Raw genomic sequence first — 20,527 nt, forward strand, 5'->3', positions numbered from 1 at the left:
GGCCCGATCGAGTCGGATTCCTCCCCTCGGTCGGCTGGTATTTTAATGCCGTGTCATCTGGATTTTGTTCTTGGTCCTCCCTCCGGTGTCTCTCCATTGTGGAGAAGGGAGAGAAGGGGGAGGGCATTTTGTGGTAGTTGCTGGAAACCTCCGAGGACAGTTTGGGGAGGAGACAGAAAAACGGGGACCCTCTCTCGTTAAGGTCTCCGGGACTGGACGCCCGGGAAGGTAGCTCCTCAGGAACAGACCCCCACCCTGAACCAACCCATTTGACCAAATTCCAAATTGTCATAAATCGGGGCCAGGATGCATATGCACCAAGTGCACTGAATGGGCGGGCCTTCCAGGAGAGGGGAGGCTGGAGGGGTAGGTGGTCAGGGGCATAGAATCTGGGATTAGCCTGCCTAAGTTCAAACCCCGGCTGTGAAGCTCTCGGGTTGGTAACCTCGGAGTAACCCAACTACTCTATGCCTCAGTTTCCTCATCTGTCTAATGGAGATGTTAATACCTACAGGACTGTGAGGATTAAAGTCCTTAGAACAGTTCCAGGCACATCCTAAAGCTACCTGGTGAGTTCCATTACCTCTCTTTCCAGAGAAAGCAAGGAGTTCCTATGAGCAGTCACCTCCTCCCCAACTCAGGAAGATAGCCTCTCCACAGATCCAGGAAGGTGGCAGATAATCCACATGTCGTTACCTGGGGTTTTCCATTCTGGAGGCCACTCCTGCGCAGCTCTCCCTACCTGCTCTCTAAGGGACGGCTTCATAAAACCATGTCAAGATACCAAAATGGGTTTATGGCCTGGAAAGTTTCCTCTTCGCCCCTGAAACTTGGTCCCTTAGAATCCCCTTGAGAATGCGGAGATCTGTGGCTCTTCACTACCTGTCCACACTTTTATTCCTGCCAATAGAATTCAGCCTGAGGCCTCCCAGTTGCCGGGACTCTCTTTTTTGTAAACCTGGGCTCCAGGGTTCCCTTGCTCCTAGCATCCAGACCCAGGCAAACTGGAACCACTGTGGCCTGAGCTCACTCACTGGAGACGCCATAGCAGAGTCCACCTCCGAGATACCCTCCCATGGTTGTCATGCCCTGGGCTCTTACCAGCAAGCACCAGGTATCTCTGTTCAGCCAGAGGTAGTTGTAATGAGGCCCAAGATTTAAAGAAAAGGAAATAGGTGATTGCTCCTTGAAAGACAGCAAAGAAATAGGAGGGTCTTTGGAAGTTCTAGAAGGAGATCCCACAATTTTCCTCGAAACAGCTCTGACTGGTGCCTAAAAGAAGGCAAGGGTGTGGCTGGAGAAAGGGGTAGAGACAGGCTCAGGTCTCAGGAAAAGCAGGCCGCAGGGTGTGATGGGTGTCAATGCTGGTGGGCACCAGGTGTTGGGCGTGAAGCCGGGCAGGCAGTGACAGAGGACATGCTAAGCCTCAGGGGTGAGTGCTGGAGTTTAAGACCAGTCAAGTGGGTCAGAGGGTCTCTAGCGCTTTCCCCGGGACCCACTGCCCTCTGGTCTGCAGCACCTGTGTTCAAGAGAACCCTTTCCTGGGACTCCCCATCTTTAGGGAAGCTCAGGAGGGCTGCCCTGCTTCCCACTGTGAGAATAGCTCGGGAGGATCATGGGAAGAGGGAGGCTGAAGCGCCAAGGAGAGCGGAACATGTCGTCACCGTTGCTAGTAAACAGTGCCAGAAAGGCCCTTCCAAGGGACCAGTTGCCACTTGGAGCTCCAGACTGTGAGGTCATCTTTGAACCTTGCCATGTGGCTTGGCAGACGGCCATCACTGCCTTACCTGGCAGGACCCTGAAGGGGACTCAGAGGGAAAGGCAGGGCTGGGCTGGATCCCAGACGCTTGGGCCCTTGTCAGAAATTGGTGGTAGTGACGAGGTCAGTGGTGAGAGGGAGCGGGGGCCCAACCCGGAGAGCACACTGATCTTGGCACCTGAAGGACCTGGCTGCCAGTCTCAGCCCTGTGTGTGTGTTTGTGTGTTTGTGTGTGTGTTGGGGGGGTGGCTGGGGGGAGTTGTTGAGGTCAGCATTATAATACAGGGCCAGATGATAGGGCTTTGAATGCTAAACTAAGGAATCTAGATTTTACTGTGTTGGCATGTGGAAGTTGGAACTCTGACAGTTTTTGAGCAGGAACATGATAAGCAAGCATGATAAGTGTGTTGGGAAGATTGAATTCAGCACTGGTGCTAGATGGACTCAGTAGGGGAGACTTGGACTAATGTTCAATTCCAACTTACAGAAAAAAACTGAAATAACGGTGGCTTCAAGAAGGAAGTTTATTTCTGTCTTGCATTCTAGAAGCCTGGAGGTGGTGAGTCCAAAGTGAGAGTGAGGTCAGGGACCCACACTCCTGTGCTTCGCTTTACCATGCAGCGTGGCTTCCATTTCCATCGTGGGTCATGGTTCAACATGACTGCTGGGTATCCAGCCAGGATGTTCTCCTTCCAGCTAGCAGGAAAGCAGGAAGCAAGGAGATCAATTCCCCATCCCTCCTTTAGGACACTTTTCAGAAGTTGTACATACCATGACCACTGCCATCCACTGGCCAGCATGTAGTCACACAGGCAAGAAGGGAGGACTGGGAGCCATGGTCTTTATTCTAGCCTGTCACACGTCCAGGTAAAAAGTGGGAGTATTACCAAGGAAGGAGAGGAAGGAAGATATTGGGGGGGGGGTAGCTGCCAGTGGTCTCTGTGATGGGAATAAGGTCTAGGACTGTGACCTCGGTATGGATGGGAAGGGAAGAAGACATGAGTGACATCACTGAGAAAAAAAATGGCAGGATTTGGTGCTTGAGTGCATGGAAGGGAAAAAAAGATATGGAAGGAATGACCATATATACCAAAATATGAGGGGAGGGTTTTTCCCCCCCAAAAAATTATTCCTTAGAAAAGAGGAAATTGCCCTCTATTTGAGTCCTTGCAGAGTCTCTCAAAGTACAGGGAATCTAGCAAATATTTTGAACAAAGTGCTGTTTGGGGAAGACACACTATGTTCAAAATGTTCTCAATCAAAGTGCTACCTTTGGATACATCTAGATACATACCAAAACAATAAAAAAAATCAACTCGGATTTTGTAATTATTCTTGAGGGCACAATTTCCCAGTTGCAAGGATTGGATGATGCTGGATACAGTCCTTTAAAGAACAACACAATGAGTGAGTAAGTTGCAGAGATACACTGTCCTCTTCTGTTGGCCCGAGATAAAACCTCCAGTGACAGCATCCCATATGGGTCTGGAAAGTGCTGTGTCTCAGACAACTTAGACAGGGGTGGAGAGGTTAGAAGACTCAAAACGTATCTTTGTTGTTGACACAGTAGTGATGTTTGAAAGGCAAGCATTTGAAAACATTGTTTTATGGAACATTTTTAATGAGAAAAGCCTTACTTCTAAAGTGATAACATTATTTTGTAATTTGAAGTGTTTTGAATAGGCATTTGTGACTAAGTTGATACATTAGTTACTGTGACTCGATATTTGATATTTAATCTATATCCTTTTAAAATTATATATTTAACTTGGCTGAGAAATTTGAGGGAGGGGGTCCTCCCATCATAGGAGATAGCCGCTGGGGTTGCCTTTATTTAGGCAAATATCCTATATAGAGAAAGACATGAGCTGGGACTTGGCAGTTGTCAGTTGCCAAACTAGTTTGATCCAACATTTATTGATCTTTCGTTGGTCAATAAGTGTGTTTATTCATCATTTGTCTATTTTCTAAAAACTTATTTATAAAATTTGGCCCCCAGCACATGGGTGGTACAGCAATGACAAGGTATGTCCCAAGGAGCAGCTCACAGATGAGGCAGGGAGACAGATCGAGTAGCAAGAAAAAGAAAGCGAGGGCTAGAGCAGACAACAAACCCATTGTTCCGGGTGTATAGAGAAGTCAATCCTTACTGGGAAAACTGGAGAACATTTTAGAGAGTGGGTAACACCATGAGCTGAGCCTTGAGGAATGAAGGCGATTTTGGTTCATGTAGGGCTTCCAGGCCAAGGGACCCGCGTGGAGGGAGGCACTGACTGTGATAAGAATCTGAGCTCCTCAGGCCAGGGAGATGGCGGGGATAGAAGCTTGGCTTTGTCCCTTAGCTAGCTCTCAGGCCTTGGAGAGTGTCTTCCCCTCTTAGTGTCCCATTCATAAAATTAGGAACTCATCCACCTCACAGAAGGATTGTAGGGATCCAACGAGATGATAATACAGAAAATGCCCAGGTCACTGCCTCGGACATAGTAAGCACTTAAAAAATAGTAACGGCCTACCCCCTTTCTCTTCTTGTCCAGAGGCAGAGTTTACCACCTTGTAGAAAGTCATGCCCAACCTTCTTTAGGATCGCAGGATTGTGCTGGCCTGTGGCCTGGTTTAGGTTGAGAAACACTGTTCTCAGGCCATGCCTCTCATTTTACGGCTGACTAATTAAAACCCAGAGAGAGAAGTCACCTAACTGAGGTCACGCAGGGTGTTCTAACAGGGCCAGGCCTCTCCTCTCAAGGCCTACAGCACATCCTGTTGGCTCTGGTGGGATCCTACTCGCCTGACAATTTACTTGGAATGGGGATGCTTAGAAGAACCCAAGGCTAAGAGGGTCAGAGCAGTCTCCTCTCTCCTTTCCCCCACCCCCTTGCTAGAGCTAAATGAAAAGACTCATTGTCCCATGGAGAGGAGAAACATTGTTAAAACAAAGTCAAAGCTGTTGTATTTTTTTAAAAATATTCTTTCCATGCTCCTGAATGCTTCACGGAATCTGTTCAGATTGAATTAACCTCTGTTTCCCAGCACAACAATCCTCCTATGCCCATACATGAAAGGAACTGTTTCTCAAGCATCAGTCCATTTCCCAGCTAGAACCGGCTCCTGTTCTCCAAATGCTTGCAGTGAGCTGTAAGTGCCCAACTGAGCAACATTATTAATATGGGGTCCATGCTCTGACCTTTTTTTTCCTTGTCGCACTGCCATTGCATTTTTTTTTTTAAAAGTCTATCTTGCCTATATTAATATTGTCCTACTGGTTTTATGTTGGCATGTATACAATATTTTTTCCCACATTCCTTTAGTTTCTTTTAAACAGCTTTTTTGAAGTATAACTTCCATACCAATAAAATTCATCATTTTTAGGGGACAATTTGATGAGTTCTGACAAATGCATACAGCCATGTAACCTCCACCATAATCATGATATAAATACTTCTATCGCCCCCCTCCCCCAAATTTCCCTCATGTCCCTTTGTAGCTGATCTTCTTTTCCCACCCCCACGCCCTGGAATCACGGATCTGCTTTCTGTCATATAGTGTTGCTCTTTATTGAATGTCACATAAATAGAATCGTTCAGATTATAATCTTTTGTGTCTGGCTGCTTTCACTCAGTATAATTATTTTAAGATTCAACCTTTAATTGCCGAGTAGTATTCCATTGTATGGATGTACCGCAGTTTATTAATCCATTCATCAACATGTGGACATTTGGGTTGTATCCTGTTTTTAGCTTTTATAAATAAAGCTCCTATGACCATCTGAGTATAAGTCTTTGTGTGGATGTGTTTTCATATCTTTTGCGTAAATTCTGAGGAGTGAGGTTGCTGGTAGCAAGATGAAACATCTCAGTCTGTCCAGGACTAAGGAGTTTTCCAGGATGCAGGACTTTCAGGGCTAAAACATCGACAGTTCTGGGTAAACCAGGACAGCTGGTCACTTGTGCTGTGTCATTTGGCAAGTGTACATTGAACTTTATGAGAAACTGGCAATTTGTTGTCCAGAGCCTCTGCACCATTTTGCATTCTTACCAGCAATGTATTAGGGTTTCAGTTTCTTCACATCTTCACCAATACTTGGTTATAGCCATCTTTTTAATTTTAGTTTTTCTAGTGGATTTGTCATGGAGTCTTGTTGTGGTTTTAATTTGCATTTTTATAATGACTAAGAATGTTGAACATCTCTTCATATGATTATTTGTCATCCAAATATCTTCTTTGCTGGTGTGACTGTTCAAATATTTCACATATTTTCAGATGGGTTGTCTTCTTACTGAGTTTATGAGTTTATATAGTCAGATATAAATAACAGATCAGAAATGCGTAAATCTTTTCCACCAGCTTGTGACTGACCATGCCATTGCATTTAAAAGGAAAGTTTTAAATACTTTCAGATATTAGCATTATTTTTAAGTTATATATTTGTATGTCATTATTCTATTATACTGGTCATAAATAACATAAAAGTTAAGTTGATGTGTTAAATGGCTTAATATGACAAAATGAACAATGTGTACTTTGTATTAATTGGTTTGATTGCATAATAAGAACAACAAGTAGCTTACTGAGCACTTACTTTGTGCCATTCACTGTTCTGCATGCTTTATGTATAGGACTGATTTAATCCATACAACAACCAGGTCTATTTCTTATCCCTGCTTTAAAGATGAGGAGACTGAGGCACAGAGAGGATAAGAGTAACCTGCTCAGTGTTAGACACCTAGAAGTGCTTGGTTCTGTGTTTTCTTTTTTCTTTTTCCTTTTTTTAAGTAAGCTGCACGCCGAACATGGGGCTCGAACTCACCACCCTGAGATCAAGAGTCTCATGCTCTACTGACCGAGCCAGCCAGGTGCCTCAAGTTCTGTTTATTTTTCACGCCTTCCCCTTCCCCTATTCCCCTTTTAGTTAGTGATGGTGACCTGAAAACACAAACACTTCTTGAAATCAGCAAGAAACCCAAGCACATGAAATGGTATTGTTTTTTGAAAATGATACTCACCCACCACATCATGTTCCAAATGTTTGGATTTAAATGCAAATATGTCAGGTTGCAAGTGGGCTTAGAGAACATGTTGTATACATTTTGAAATAAATAAAGGGGGACTTTGTATTTTCTCAGTTTGGAGGAAGGAGAAAGCAGTAAAATAATAACTCACATATAAATGACATAACACACTTAAAAAGTCATTTAAAATGTGGTAAATACCCAGGAAGCTTGAAAGTAAATAATAGGTTTAAGACCAGAGAAAGAGGCAAACTCTTCTAAGTGTTCTTCCTTTTCTCAGAAGGAATCTCACAGTTAAAGCTATGAAAAAGGGCCGATCTAATTAGTGAAGAATTTAGTTTATTTAAAAAGTTGGGGGCAGTAGTTATCAGTAATGAGCCGATATGCTCTGGAGTTTCGCCACTTTATCAGCTGCATAAGCTTAGGTAAATTACCTACCTTCTCTGAGTTACTGTTAGAATTAAATGACTTAATACATTTAAAGCATTTGGCCCAGTGCCTGGCACGTAGTAAGTGCTGTACAAACATTTGCTATTTTTAATAGAATTTTAATGCATAGGGAAAAGTGAGCTCTATACAGCAAGTGTGAAAAACTTTGGACTTTGAAGTTTGACAGCCGGGGTTTATCTCCAGGTCAATTCCTGAAAGCAATTTGCTGAACAAACAATTCACTAATTACTGAGTATTTTTTTTTTAAGGTTTGGGAAATGGTCTTTGCCCTGGCCCTACCCTGTTCCTGCCTCTGCGGCAGAACAGCTATGCCCTTTCATGAGTTGTCTTCTGGGATTTGACTTGCAGCTAATTGGGTTTTCTGCTAATCAATGAATTGGTAAATTGGCCTGCTTACCCTGGGTTTGAATCCCTACTTTGCTACTTGCTTTAGCTGTTTGACCGTGATCAAGTTACTGAGCTTCTGTGAGCCTCCGTTTCCTCATCTCTAAAAAGCAGAAGTAATCATTTTGATTTCTGCAAGATAGGTATGAGGATTAAATGAAGTCAGCTGGGTGAAACTGCCAAGCACAAGATAAGGACTTAGTAAAGATTTTACATGCACGTGATGTTACTTAAATGTTGTTCCTCCTTAAATCTTCCCTCCTCCCCACCTAATTTATATAAATTAATAAATTGTGATGACACTCATATGCCAGGCAGGACTGTCTTTTTTTTTTTTTTTTTAAGATTTATTTATTAATTTGAGAGAGAGAGAGAAAGAGTGGGGGGGGAGGGGCAGAGGGAGAGGGAGAGAGAGAATCTCAAGCAGACTCCATGCCCAGCACAGAGCCTGACGTGGGGCTCTGTCTCATGACCCTGAGATCTTGACCTGAGCCGAAATCAAGAGTGAGATATTTAACTCACTGAGCCACCCAGGCGCCCCCAGAGAGAATAGTCTTGACATCACTCACCATGTGGCCAAGTACCTTTCTCATCCTATGTGAAGCACTGAGATAGGCCATCCTAGGAAAACCTGGTTCTGACCCTGTCACTTCCCTGCTTAGAATCCTTCTGAGCCTTTATACTAGCTATACCAATACAGAAAATGGGTAAAGGCGGTGCTGGTCTGGTGGACAGGGCTCCTCTGGTTCAAAGTCCCCTTGCCCCTGTGGATACCTGGAACTCAGAGTTAGAATCCTTTATTCCTGCTCAACATCGGGTTTGATCCTATTCTTCTCTGGTCCCCCAGCGCCTTTGCTCATTTGCTTGTCCCCACTTCCCCATGTGTGCCAGGCACTATGCTGAATGCTTCAGTTACATGCATTAATTCACTCAGTTAACTAATATTATCCCATATTCCCACAAGCCTCGGGAGGTTAAATAGCTTGGCCAAGGTCATACACAGTGAGTTTCAAGAGTCGGGATTCAAAGGCAGGAAGTTTGGTGCCAGAGTCCAAGCCCTTAACTACTGCACCCTGCTGCCTCTTAGGAGACATGTGAGGGAGGCAGGAAGGCAGGGAGGCTGGGAGGCTCACTATGTGATGCTACCTTGTATCAGCTGTGCATACATTCCTTGGGAATTTATATATATTACTTTGTGCCATACACTGTTATTAGACTGAAGGAATAATGTTACTTGGAATCTTCAGATATGATTTTTTCCTTTTTCAAATCCAAGGTACAGAATATGATTATAGACAATTGATAAAAAATAACCCCAAGGAGAAACTTGAGGATATTTTTTTCCCTGTCAAGTTTTCCATTCAGTCTCATAGAGACCAAAGTGACGAAAAATTTTAATATGCATGCCCTGCTCAGAGTATCCAAGAACCTACCAATGGAAGTTCCCTGAGTTCTTAAGGCTCAAACCCATAAGTGACATTTTAAGGACAAGGGGCATGTTTGATACTGAAAAGGTGGCACAGCGGGTCTGCAGCGCCTAGAGTTCAAGGAGACCTGGAAATCTCACCCTGCTCCCTTTTCCCATTGTGTCTGTCACAGCCTTCCGCTCTTCCTCTTCTCGAAGATGGAAAAGATGCTGGTGGGCTGCTTTCTGTTGGTCCTCGGACAGATCCTCCTTCTCCTTCCCACTGAGGCCAGGGAGCGGCCTCCCTGGAGGTCCATCTCCAGAGGGAGACACGCTCGGACCCACCCCCAGACGGCCCTCCTGGGTGAGTGATGGGGGCTCTGCCTCCGAAGCAAGCAGGAAGAGGTGGTTAAGGGTGGACCTCCGGGCAGGGGATGGACACACGTCAGTCAGGAAGCTCTCTTATCCCTCAGTCTCCTGTTGGGTTTTGGGGGGGTGGTGTGGGGTGGGGGAGGGAATGGATCTCATTGGCAATGAGTGCATGGGGTTTTCAAAATGAAATTGAAACCCTTCTATTTCAGAGCCTCCCATTTAATCTGAGGCTCATGACTTTTCTCTCAATACGCAAGGAAAAAATCTGAAAAGGTCCTGGTTGTACTTCTCTGAACAGGGTGTTATGAGAGTTTTTCATTGGATTTGTCCAGCTAATCTGTGTTAATAATGCTTCCCTGCATGGCAGCATGGGGAAAAGAGCAGGCAGTTTTGCAGAAGGTGGGAGCAGCCTCAGAAGACAGGTGGGGATACTGTGAGTGGAATCAAGATACCAGGAATAGAAAATATCGGGGTTCTCTTATGAACATGTTTTCTTCAGGTGAATTTTTCTTTTTCTCCAAGAGAAAGGAAAGATCGTAAAAACACACAGACTATGGATAAATGGAGCTGGTTGTAAATATAGGCTCTGGTAAGCCCAGGATGTGGAGGTAATAGGAAGGTCAGCCAGTGGAAGGAGAATAGGTTTTGGCATAGACCTGTGTTCACGTCCTGGGTCTGGTACTTACATGTGTATACTTAGGCAGTGCAGTCTCTCTGGGGTTCAGTTTCCCCATCCATAAAATGGGAATGTTAATGCTGATCTTGGAGTATTTTTTGTGAGGAGAAAATAAGTTAATAAATGTAAACTGTAGGTATGCAATGAATGATAGCTTTACAACAACTGTCATTCTATGAAGTTCTCTGAAACTGTTTTATAGCTTGTTGGCCAGGTGACAGAGTCTGACCCCCTATGAAGGCCGTTGAAAGAACTGCCCAATTGCCTGGTCGCCTCAGCATTCAAAATTAGAGACCAGGGCAACTCCAAACACTCTGTTCTGAGAGGTTAGAATCTTTACTGATGTTCACTAAATGATGGCCCCATGATCCTGGGCCTTCCATGTCTTTAGTCTTCTGAGAATCTGTTTCCATAGTGACATCAGCATAAGACTTTTGCAAATGTGGCAAGGACTGGGGCATGTTTACTACACTGATTGAAGGGCTTTTTAAAAACAAATTTCAAGATGATAAACATGTGTGTATATATATATATATATACACACACAAACACACACACACAAACACACACATATATATGTATAACATGTATGTATATATATGTATACACACACAGAGGGAGAGAGAGAACTCAAAATGCCTGATTCCTACAGCACCAGCCGCGATTGCACAGTTGGGTTTTTGATGGCGCTTTCAGAATGAGCCCCCACGCACTTAGCTGGAAAAGCATACTTCTCTTGGCCCTAAATACCGCCCCCCCCCCCCCGACACCCACACACCGCGGCTTCCCGATGCCAGCATTCACTGCCCTCTCCGTCGCCCCAAGCTCAGGCTCTGAAGTAGAAACCCCTCATCTTCTGAAATCAGCCCCACACCCAGTTTTGCCTCCTGTTCCTCATTTCTCCGGAGAATGTGCCAGAGCCAAGGAGGAGGCGGGAACATGGCACATCTCCCCGCCCCGGAGAGTGGTCAGTGGCCGCTCCGGGACGTGCTAGACGGCTGCTGGGCCCGTGAATGGGGTTGAGTGAGAATCATGAAACTGGAAGGCAAACACCTCAACTTTCTGGCCTGGATTCTCACGTGCCATCTGCTTTTGGTCTTCCTCTGACAGGGAACAAAGATGCAGAAGCCACATTCACTGTAGTCCTTGCCCTGATCCTGTGATTTTGTCTTCATTCTTAGAATACGGTGTCTCCCATGTTATGGGTGTTCGCTTTTCTCGGCTTTTTGTTTTCGATGTTCTAAACATTGCCCAGGCACGTTTCACTTTTGTGGCACCTCATTGTGGCTGTAGTTAAGGTCTGCCCTGCATGACTTATTTTACTAGTCACTTACTTGCAAGGGTGTCTCTGAAGGTTTAACAGAGAAACAGAATTGTTTCTTAGGTTGATTCTTCATTTGAATTTTCTGATTTTTTTTAAAAAGTTTATATTTCATGTCTAAAGTCAAGTCAGAGTTCTAGTAACAACTTGAGCCAGTTAAAAAAAATAAAGCGTGTATTTATCAGCCCCGCCTATGAATGTTTGCAGGCTGCCCAGATGATAGTCAGTGGTGATGTGTGTCCATGTGAGCTTCCCTCCTACTTCATTCATTCATCTGGAGTTTCTGCTGTGTGGCAGACATTGGGGGTTCAGGAAGCACATGTGTAGTGGGGGAGACAGACATGGAAAAGGATCATTAATTTGGTGGAATTGATGTGCAACAGAAGCAACATTAGCTAGGTTATAGCCCCACTCTCCCTGCTGTCCACTCAATATAAGGCAGTGGGTCTCAGACGTTCTGGTCTCAGGATCCCTTTACAGTGAAAAGTTATTGAGGATCCCAAAGAGTTTTTGTTTTTGTGGGTTAGATCTATTGATATTTACTGGGTCAAATATTGAAATGGAGAACTTAAAAATGTATTACCTAATGAATTAATTAAAAATAACAATAATAAACCCACAACATAACCCGTAACATATATAAAAATATTTGTATAAAAAATGACCTTTTCTAAGTTAAAAAAAGAATGGCACTGTTCTACATCTTTACAAATCTCTTTCATGTCTGGCTTAATCGAAGACAGTTGGATTCTTACCTTGTCCATTCAGTCTGTCATGAAATGTTGTTTTGGTTGGACTACCTGAAGAAAATATGGCCTCCTGAAAAAGGAAAAGCATTTTAATAGCCTTTTCATATAATTGTGGATATTTTTCTTTGAGATGACACCAAAACTTGACAAATGATAGTTTCTTAAAGGTTAGTTGCAATGTGGAAACGAAAACTGCATCAATAAACTTTTCATGCTCTATGTACTCATGAGACAATAATATAAAAAGCAAACATTCGTGCTATTATGGATATAGTTCTGACCCCATAGGCCCTTTGAAGGGATCTCAGGGACCCTCAGGGATCCCTAGACCGCACTTTGAAAACAGCTGGTTTAGGGCTGCATTCCTAGTGAAGGCAGAGATCCTCCCTGAGGGATGAGCAGGCAGGAGGAGGCTGGAGTGTCAGGTGGAACCTGGTCAGGCATGGGGGGACCGGCATGCCCGTGAGGCGGGTGGTCTGAGCTGGAGACAAACCTGGAGGAGGGAACCAAATTACTGAGGGCCAGGGGCTCTGCAGCTCTGACAGAGTTCGGGCTTCATTTGACAGGGGTGGGAACCCCTGGGGGACTTGAGGCAGGCACCAGTAGTGATCACTGCTGACCCTCTGTCCATTCATTGTGCCATCCGGACAGCCTCAGCCTTCCTGGGCTGTGGCAAAGGGCAGGGAGAGCCTCTGTGTGCAGGCCACCAGGACAATGAAGGAGCCCATTCTCCAGCCCCAAGTCCCTTCCAGGCAACCACGCTAGCTGGTGGAGTTGGAGTTCCAGGGTGCGCCGTACTCAGAGCCTAAGCCCGTGAAAGCCTCCAGATTCATCCCTCTGTACTCATTCTTTATCAGTGGTGCACAGTCCCTCCCAAACTCCCAACTCCTCCTTAGGGTGCCTTCAAGATGGGGCTCACCAGAAGTCATGTTGCCTCCAGCCCTGATTACTATCTGCTTGGCTTGTGCACAGTTTTTCTCTTTACTCTATGACTGCCACAGGGTGGGGGTGGAGCTGTTGCCAGGGCAACCGGTGGATTCCTATCAGCCTTTTGGAAACCTTAACCCTTTTGCCCAAACTCCCACAGTCCTTGACTCCCCTCACCCCAAGAACGAGAGTCCGCAAAGGGTCTACACTTCCGTGGGCTGGCTCTCCCTGTTTTGTTTGCCTTTTACAAGGTCTTGTTGACATGGGCATTCTTTTCTAAATTTACCAAGCTCGCTCATTTTATTTCTACTAACCTCAAAACCTTTTCCCTTCCCTGTAACAGATGCCCCTTGGGATCAATAGTATCCACACAGAATTCATGTTTGCATTTTGAGAGAGAGTGTTTTAAGTGGGAGGTAGAGATTTTAAAGGAGGCTAGCCCCATAGTATGGTTAAGGGATGGGGGGAGCTGAACTCCCTCTCCCCCCCACCCCCCCTGCCCCCGCCAACACATACTCTGCTAAGGAAAATTCCAGGTGTTTAGGGCTAGGAACAGTGAAATTTCTTCACAACAGTTAATTTACTACTTAAAAATAAAGCTAATGAAGACAATCTAAGAGCTCACTATATATAGCCCCAAGTTCTGTTCCTTGGCAATCACAGTACTTATGAGGGACTTATTTCCATTCTTGCATACATTTCTAATGAAATCTGACATCGAAATATTAGTAAAAATGCAATGTGTTTCATATAAGAACCTGCAACCTCCTAAATTAACAACGTGACCGAAGGAATGGGCCAGCCAAGAGAATTAAGTGTAAGAATGTCCTACTCTCTGTTGCCAATGGAGGTTTTTGCCTATGTTGATAATTATTAACATTTTCAAGTGCTGGCTGCCAGTAAATGAATTTCCACATCCTAAAACAATCCTCCTAATTGACATGCGTTGGCACCCTCAGTGAGGAAGGAACAGCAGATGCCAGAGGCCATCAGAGTTTCTGGCTCCTGGAGTGACAGACCTATTGAGGCCACATGTTTTATATGCCCTGGAGCCACCTTATCAAGTTTTGAACTTTTGTCTCCTTCTCTGAGCTTTCAGGGGGCTTTTTCACCCTCTTTCTTCTACCTGGAATAGCTTTCCTTGGCCAAGGCCTGTGATCGGCCAGGGCCAGCTCAAATGCGGCCTCCTCCCTCTCCCAGCCAGGCAGGACCCTCTTGGGATGGGCCACGCCCACTGCGGTCCTCTGCTCAGCTGTCAACCTTGTCTGCCTTATATTCCAAGGGGTAATAGTGGCACCTACCCAAGATGGATTCCTACTCTAGCTATTTTTGTACTTGCCTGGTTTTTACCTCTAGACTATAAACCTTTGAAGATAAAGACTGTTTTTCATGTCTCAAAGCACCTCTGGAGGCTACCCTCATTACGGAGCCCCTGCTGTGAGTAGGGACATGCTAGCTCATTGAATCCGAGAGAAAAAAGACAAAACACCGCAAGGTGGTTATTGGGTTATCTCATTTGCAGGAGAGGAAGCCCCGGCTCAGAGAAGTTAAGCAATTTGGCAAGCTTGTCAAGGCTTCTGCAAACCTAGGGAAAAAAAGGTGCCCACTCCCACCCCCACCCCTCTTAGGGAGTAGAGGCATGGCTTAGGGGAAGATGTCCCCTGGGGTCCACGGACGTCAAGCCCTGGTGTTGGGTCCAGCCCACAGCAAAGCTCGGTACTTGTTGAATGCCTGAGTGGATGAGACATACAGATGACTGATTTCATCCCCATTTGGATGCTTCCAGTCTTGATTCCACTTATACTTAGCAGGTGACGTTGGGCAACTCGCTCTGTCCTCCAGTTTGTTCATCTACAAAGGGAAGTGGTTGAAGTCAGTGATCTTCAGGTCTCATCTAGGATGTGATGACATCACTAATTCCTATGCCTTCCTGATGTCCCTTCTCTGGCTCCTGTGGTGAAACCCCCAATGCAATCCTTGGCTTTCTTTCACTTTCTCCCGGTGGGAGAGCCAAGGTGGAACCATATCCTGGAGGCTGAGGAGGGTTTTGAAACAGAAGAGGTGGGAGAGTAGAATAAGGTAGGAGGGTGGGCAGTAGGATCAAGTAGGGGAGAGGGGGCAGGACTGCAGTATCAGGCGGAGGGGTGGGGTGGAGTAGTAGGATCAGGCAGGGAGGTAGAGGGGACAGTAGGATCAAGTGGGGGTGTTGGGGACAATAGTATCAGGCAGGGGTGTGGGGGAGCAATAGGATCAGGCAGGGGGGTGATGGGGCAGTAGGATTAGGCATGGGAGTGTGTTTGCAGTAGGATCAGGGAGGGGGATGGGGGGCAGTAGGATCAGGCAGGTGGGTGGGGAGCAATAGGATCAGGCATAGGGGTAAGGGAGCTGTAGGATCAGGCAGCAAAGCAGTGTTTCTCAAACTTTATTGTGCATCAGAAGCTCCTGAAAGCTTGTTAGAACACACACACTGGTCCCTAAGCTCAGAGTGTTTGATTCAGTAGGTCTGGGTTGGGAACCTGAGAGGTTTTATTCCTGGAGATCTCAATTTGAGAATTACTGTAGAAGAGAAATCTAGAAGGTAGGGTAACGGGATGGGCAGGAGGAAAAGATCTTAGGAGGAGATGCTGTCAGGCACGAGCCAGAAACACAATGCAGGGATGAGTAACATCGGCTAAGAAAACTGCAGTTGGAGAGGATAAACTAACTGTAGGCTGGGTCCACCCCTTCTGAAGCTTTGAAAATAAGCTGCTGGCATTTTTCTACCCAGCGGAAGCTGGCAAAGGTGGGCCTCCCCACTGTGCAGGGAACCAGCCTCTTCCAGCAGAGTGATTAACACACATCTAAACAATCGAGTGGCTGGTGTGTGTCTTTGTCATCAGGACTGATTATAAAAATGGAGTTTGATGGGTAGAGCTTATCAAATTGTTTTCACTAGAGCAGAGGCTTTTCAAAAATCAAGTCCTTTGAAGCGAGATCACACCCCGTCTTCAGCCCTCCACTACGCATCCTGTGCTATACAATGGCAGCTGGGAACAAGGACTCGGTGGGAGGACTGTCATGGCTGCTACTCAGCCCAGATGCATGAAACGCTTCTCTTTGTGCCTGTGCTCTCTGCTTTATGTATAAACCAATGCCTCTGTTATCGTTCACGTTGAATAACCTGTATAAACTGAATTCCTCATTCCTATCTTGTAATTAATATTGGAAGAATTAAAAAAAAAAAAGCCTAGCAGCTGACTTCCAATAAGCTACAAAGTTAAAAGCTTTCCTAGCCAGTGAATAAATAACTGGATTTTTTTTTTCTCCTACAGATTCTCTCTCTCTCCCCTTCTTTCTTCCTTTCTCTTTTCTATTAAACTCTTTATCCCCTTCCTTTTCTGTAACCCTCCTTTATCTCTCCCTCTTAAAGCTCTTCCTCCCTCCCTCATTTCCTTCTTCAGTTCCAGGATGTTCTATCCTCAGCTTGCCCAGGAGGGGGGCATCCTCTCTGCGGGTGACATAGCCACTCTTCTTTTCTCTTCCTTGACGGCTTGTCCTGTTGGAGCGCAAGGCATACAGTCTTACCCCTCTGGCCAATCATGTCCCAGGTCTCCCTAACCCATGGTAATAATTAAAGTAATGATAATGAGGGCTGTCTTTTTTTAGGGGGGGGGGGAGCATCTACTACGTGTCAGGCACTGTACGAGGCAGTTCACACTTTACTCCACACGGTGTTCCTATCCCTATTTTAAGATGAAGAAACTGAAGCTCAGAGAGATGAAATATCTTGCTCAAGGTGAGATAACCATTGAGCAGCAGAGGTGGGATATGAGACTACAACATGCCTTTTCCTCTGTTCAAACACTTGTCCGCAAACCTACCTCTTCTGTTCTGTCCAACTCAATTGGACTCATCTTTCAGGGCTCAGTGGAAGCAGTCCTGATCTTCTAGGTCGGGATTTAATACCCCAACAATGCATCCCCCCAGCATGCCCTATGTCCCAGCGCAGCACTTACAGCCTGGACAGCGATCGCCTGCTTCATCGTCTGTGTTGCGGCGGCAGGGATCAGTAATGTGCCAGGTACGCAGCAGGTACTCCATAGACGCCTAGAGGAGTAAGTGAACGAACAAATGAGCGAAAAGGAGTGGCCAGAGAGGAGCCGCCGAGCTGGTGGAGGTTTCCGAAGCCAGGGCATGTGGAAAAGATTCGAAAGGCCTGAGGATGTTTCACTTGAAAAAATCGAAGGGCTCTCTGAAGGCTGTGTTATGGAGGAGTCCAGGCTTGTTATCAAGACCTTAAAGAGGAGGTGGAAAACCAAACACCTGTGCTTTCAAGGAAACAGGTTTTCCTTCCATACAAAATTCTGTAGCCACCAGATTAGCCCAGGAAGGAAACAGCTTGCCTCCTCGGGCTTCAGGAATGTGGAAAGCCTTGTGTGTAGAGGCTTAAATAAGCCTGTAATCTGCGAACCCTCATGGTCCAAGATTGTATGGAGTTGCCTGCAGGATTAGGAACTGAACTAGGAGATAAGGACTTTCTCTCCTATTTAAAAATAAATAAATAAATAAAGCTAAATATTTGCTTTCCAGGAACAATCTGCCTTAGGAGCCTTTCCAATAACAAATTTTAAGCAAGAGAGAAACTGAGAAATTTTTAGTGACTGGCAACATATAATTTGTTGAATCCCTGGGTTTCACTTCTGGCAATGTTAATTGAATGAATGAAAAGAATGATTACAGGTTAATTGTATTTGCTTTTTTGGTTAATTCATGTACAGCTTGCAGTCAGCGAATATGACTAGACCCTTACTCTGCGTGGCTCAATAGCCATCATGGGGCAGGTGTTTTTAACTTAAGTAGGATATTTTAAATTTTTTGTATTAAATTTTATCTTCTTCATTTAAGTTATTCATTCTTGATTAATATCTCTTCCCTCCTTAACAGAGCAATTTATAATCATTTACAAATTTGATAAAATGCTTTCTATATCTTTATGTCCCCACTGAAAATATTAAAAGAATATTTTATATTCTTTTGAAATGATTATAAAGAATAATCATCTTTACTTTAAAAAGTTCATGTTTAAATATTTAATGACCTTTAGTTATTGAAAATACAAGAGGAGCTATTTCAAAAAGTTGCCCAAGTGATCAACCTATATATATTTCATGTATTCGCAAGAGGAAATATTATAGAGACTTGAGTTGTATATTAGTTTCTTAGGGCCGCCGTAACAAAGCACCATACATTGGGAGGCTTGAACTCCAGACATTTATTTTCTCAACTTTCTGGAGACTAGAAGTCCAAGATCAAGGTGTTGGCAAGGTATGTTTTTTTTCTGAGGCCTCTTGGCTAGGCTCGCAGAGGGCTGCCGTTGCCCCATGTCCTCACGTGGTCCTCCCTCTGTACCTGTCTACCTCCAAGTTCCCTCTTCTTATAAGGACACCAGTTAGATTAGATTAGAGCCCACCCTAATGATCTCATTTAACTTTAATGACCTCTTTAAAGACCCCATCTCCAAATACACTCACATTCTGAGGTACTAGGGTTTAGGACTTCAACTTATGAATTGTGGGGGACAAGACGTCTTCTCTGACACCTTCCTAAATAGCTTTTTTTTCCTCTCTGATTCGCCGTGTATTCCCATTTCAGGGTGATAGATAGAACGTTACTGACACACGCCGGGGAAGCACACTCAAAGACTCCAGAGATGTGGATGTCTCTGAGTCCTTTAAAGCAGGTCGGATGAACGTGGTGGGTTGGACAGCCAACATCCTAGAGCTGGAGATGAGAAACGAGTGCAGCGTAGCCAGGATACGAAGCCAAGTCCGAGTAAGATTTTTCAAAAGCCAAGAATGAGAACCACCAGCTCAGAGCAGTCTTCTTTCAGTATATCCAGAGGAGCCTGATTTATAGGGAAAGATGAAAGGAGGGCCATGTGTGTATTTTGGCTGCTCAGAGGATGGTGGGGCTGGGAAAGGAGGAGGAGGGAGAAATTATCTTAAGGCCGTAGCCAGCCAAGGCCTGAGAACATCAAAGAGGAAGCTGATGGCCAGATGTACAAGGAGCTGATGCAGGGGAGAAATAAGAGGAATGTAGGCATCTGACGACATGGGCTCAGGGCCAGGAGGGGCCTTCGGAAAGGCAGGATGCATTACGTGCCGTGTGGGGCATTTGGGCCATGAGAAGCCTGGGGAGAATGAGTCTCAGAGGCCTTTAAAGTCAGGTTGGACCATAACGTAAACTGGGGAAGAATCCCATCCAGAGGGCTCAGACCTGGCAAAGGCTGTGAGAGGCTGCTTTCCATCTCTAGCTCTTAATTCCCCGGCCCTGACACTAAGGCTTGTTCCAGTCGATGGGATCCATTCACTGAATGAGTATGTCCTGAGGATCCCCAGGTTACAAGCACTGTGCTGGGCCAAGTGAAAGATGCAGCATCCTTCAATGTTTGGCACTCATTGCTGGGGTAGCCTGGGAAGCGTGCCCTCCTCCTAGAGGGTACCATTTATCCATAGGTGCCCAGATGGTCAGACTCCCTGTGGCTGTCCTGTGTGATGGTCCCATCTACTGAAGGAAGCAGGCTCCTCCACCCCCTTGCTCCAGGCAAACTTGAATTTATCTCCAAAATGAAGAGGAATAGGAAAGTCGTCAATTCTACCTAGCTATTTTTCTGTACCCAAATCGTTTAGCTCTAATACATTATTTTTTTCTTTCATGCTTTGCCTCAGTTTTATCATTTATTCACCCATCGAACAGATATACATTGAGGATCTACAGTGTGTGAGGACAGCATTGTTTTGGGTGCTGATGATGCTGCAGAGTCCCATCTGGCCCCCTACCTGTCATGTTTTGGGGTTTGAGACAAATTCCCCAGTTGCAGGCAGCATGGGTCTTTGGGGGGGAAATTTGTATGGGATCCGTGAGAGGAGGGGCTCCAGAGCCAGTGGAACTTACTCACAAAGCCATCTGGGCTTGATGCCTTCTGTAGAGAGGATATTTCTGACAACGAATTCGATTTTTTTTTAACAGTCATGAGTCTATTTGGGTTTCCTATTTCTTCTTGAGTCTGTTTCGGTAATTGGCATTTTCCTTAATTTGTCTGTATTTTCAAATCTATCAGCGTACATACAAAATACAGGTCATAACACTATTTTTAACACAGGGCATGGTATTCTTCAACAAAAAGTGCTCAGTGTTCTGTTCCCGTAGTTCACAAAGCTCCTACCAAAATTCTGAAGGAACATTGAGACCTGGGGGATGATGTGCTGGGGATGGGAGAAGAAGTCTCTATTGACTATTAGGTTTCTCTGGTAATACCTAGCGTTTGTAAGAGAGCTCTACAGTTTTTGAAAGTACCTTTTGCTTGCCCTATCTCCCTTTTCTTCACAAAGCCCTTGAGAGGTGGATTTGATGACAGTTCCCAGCTACAGAGAAGAAAAAATCTGATCAGAGATGTTAATTTATTCATGATGTAGAGATGAAGCCTGAAGCCACTCCTA

At 45.1% G+C, this 20,527-nt stretch overlaps 1 protein-coding gene across 2 annotated transcripts in view; it reads left to right on the forward strand.

Moving 5' to 3' along the window:
• Positions 1-20,527, forward strand: part of MATN2 (matrilin 2) — a 128,699-nt gene that overhangs the window by 716 nt on the left and 107,456 nt on the right. For both annotated transcript variants that reach the window (XM_032421582.1, XM_032421581.1), the window contains exon 2: positions 9,199-9,368. In XM_032421582.1, the coding sequence (XP_032277473.1) occupies positions 9,224-9,368 (145 nt within the window). In that variant the 5' untranslated portion in view covers positions 9,199-9,223. The remainder of the gene's footprint in view (positions 1-9,198; positions 9,369-20,527) is intronic.

Source organism: Phoca vitulina, unplaced genomic scaffold (assembly GCF_004348235.1).
Source record: "Phoca vitulina isolate PV1807 unplaced genomic scaffold, GSC_HSeal_1.0 scaffold25, whole genome shotgun sequence".
NCBI lineage: Eukaryota > Metazoa > Chordata > Mammalia > Carnivora > Phocidae > Phoca > Phoca vitulina.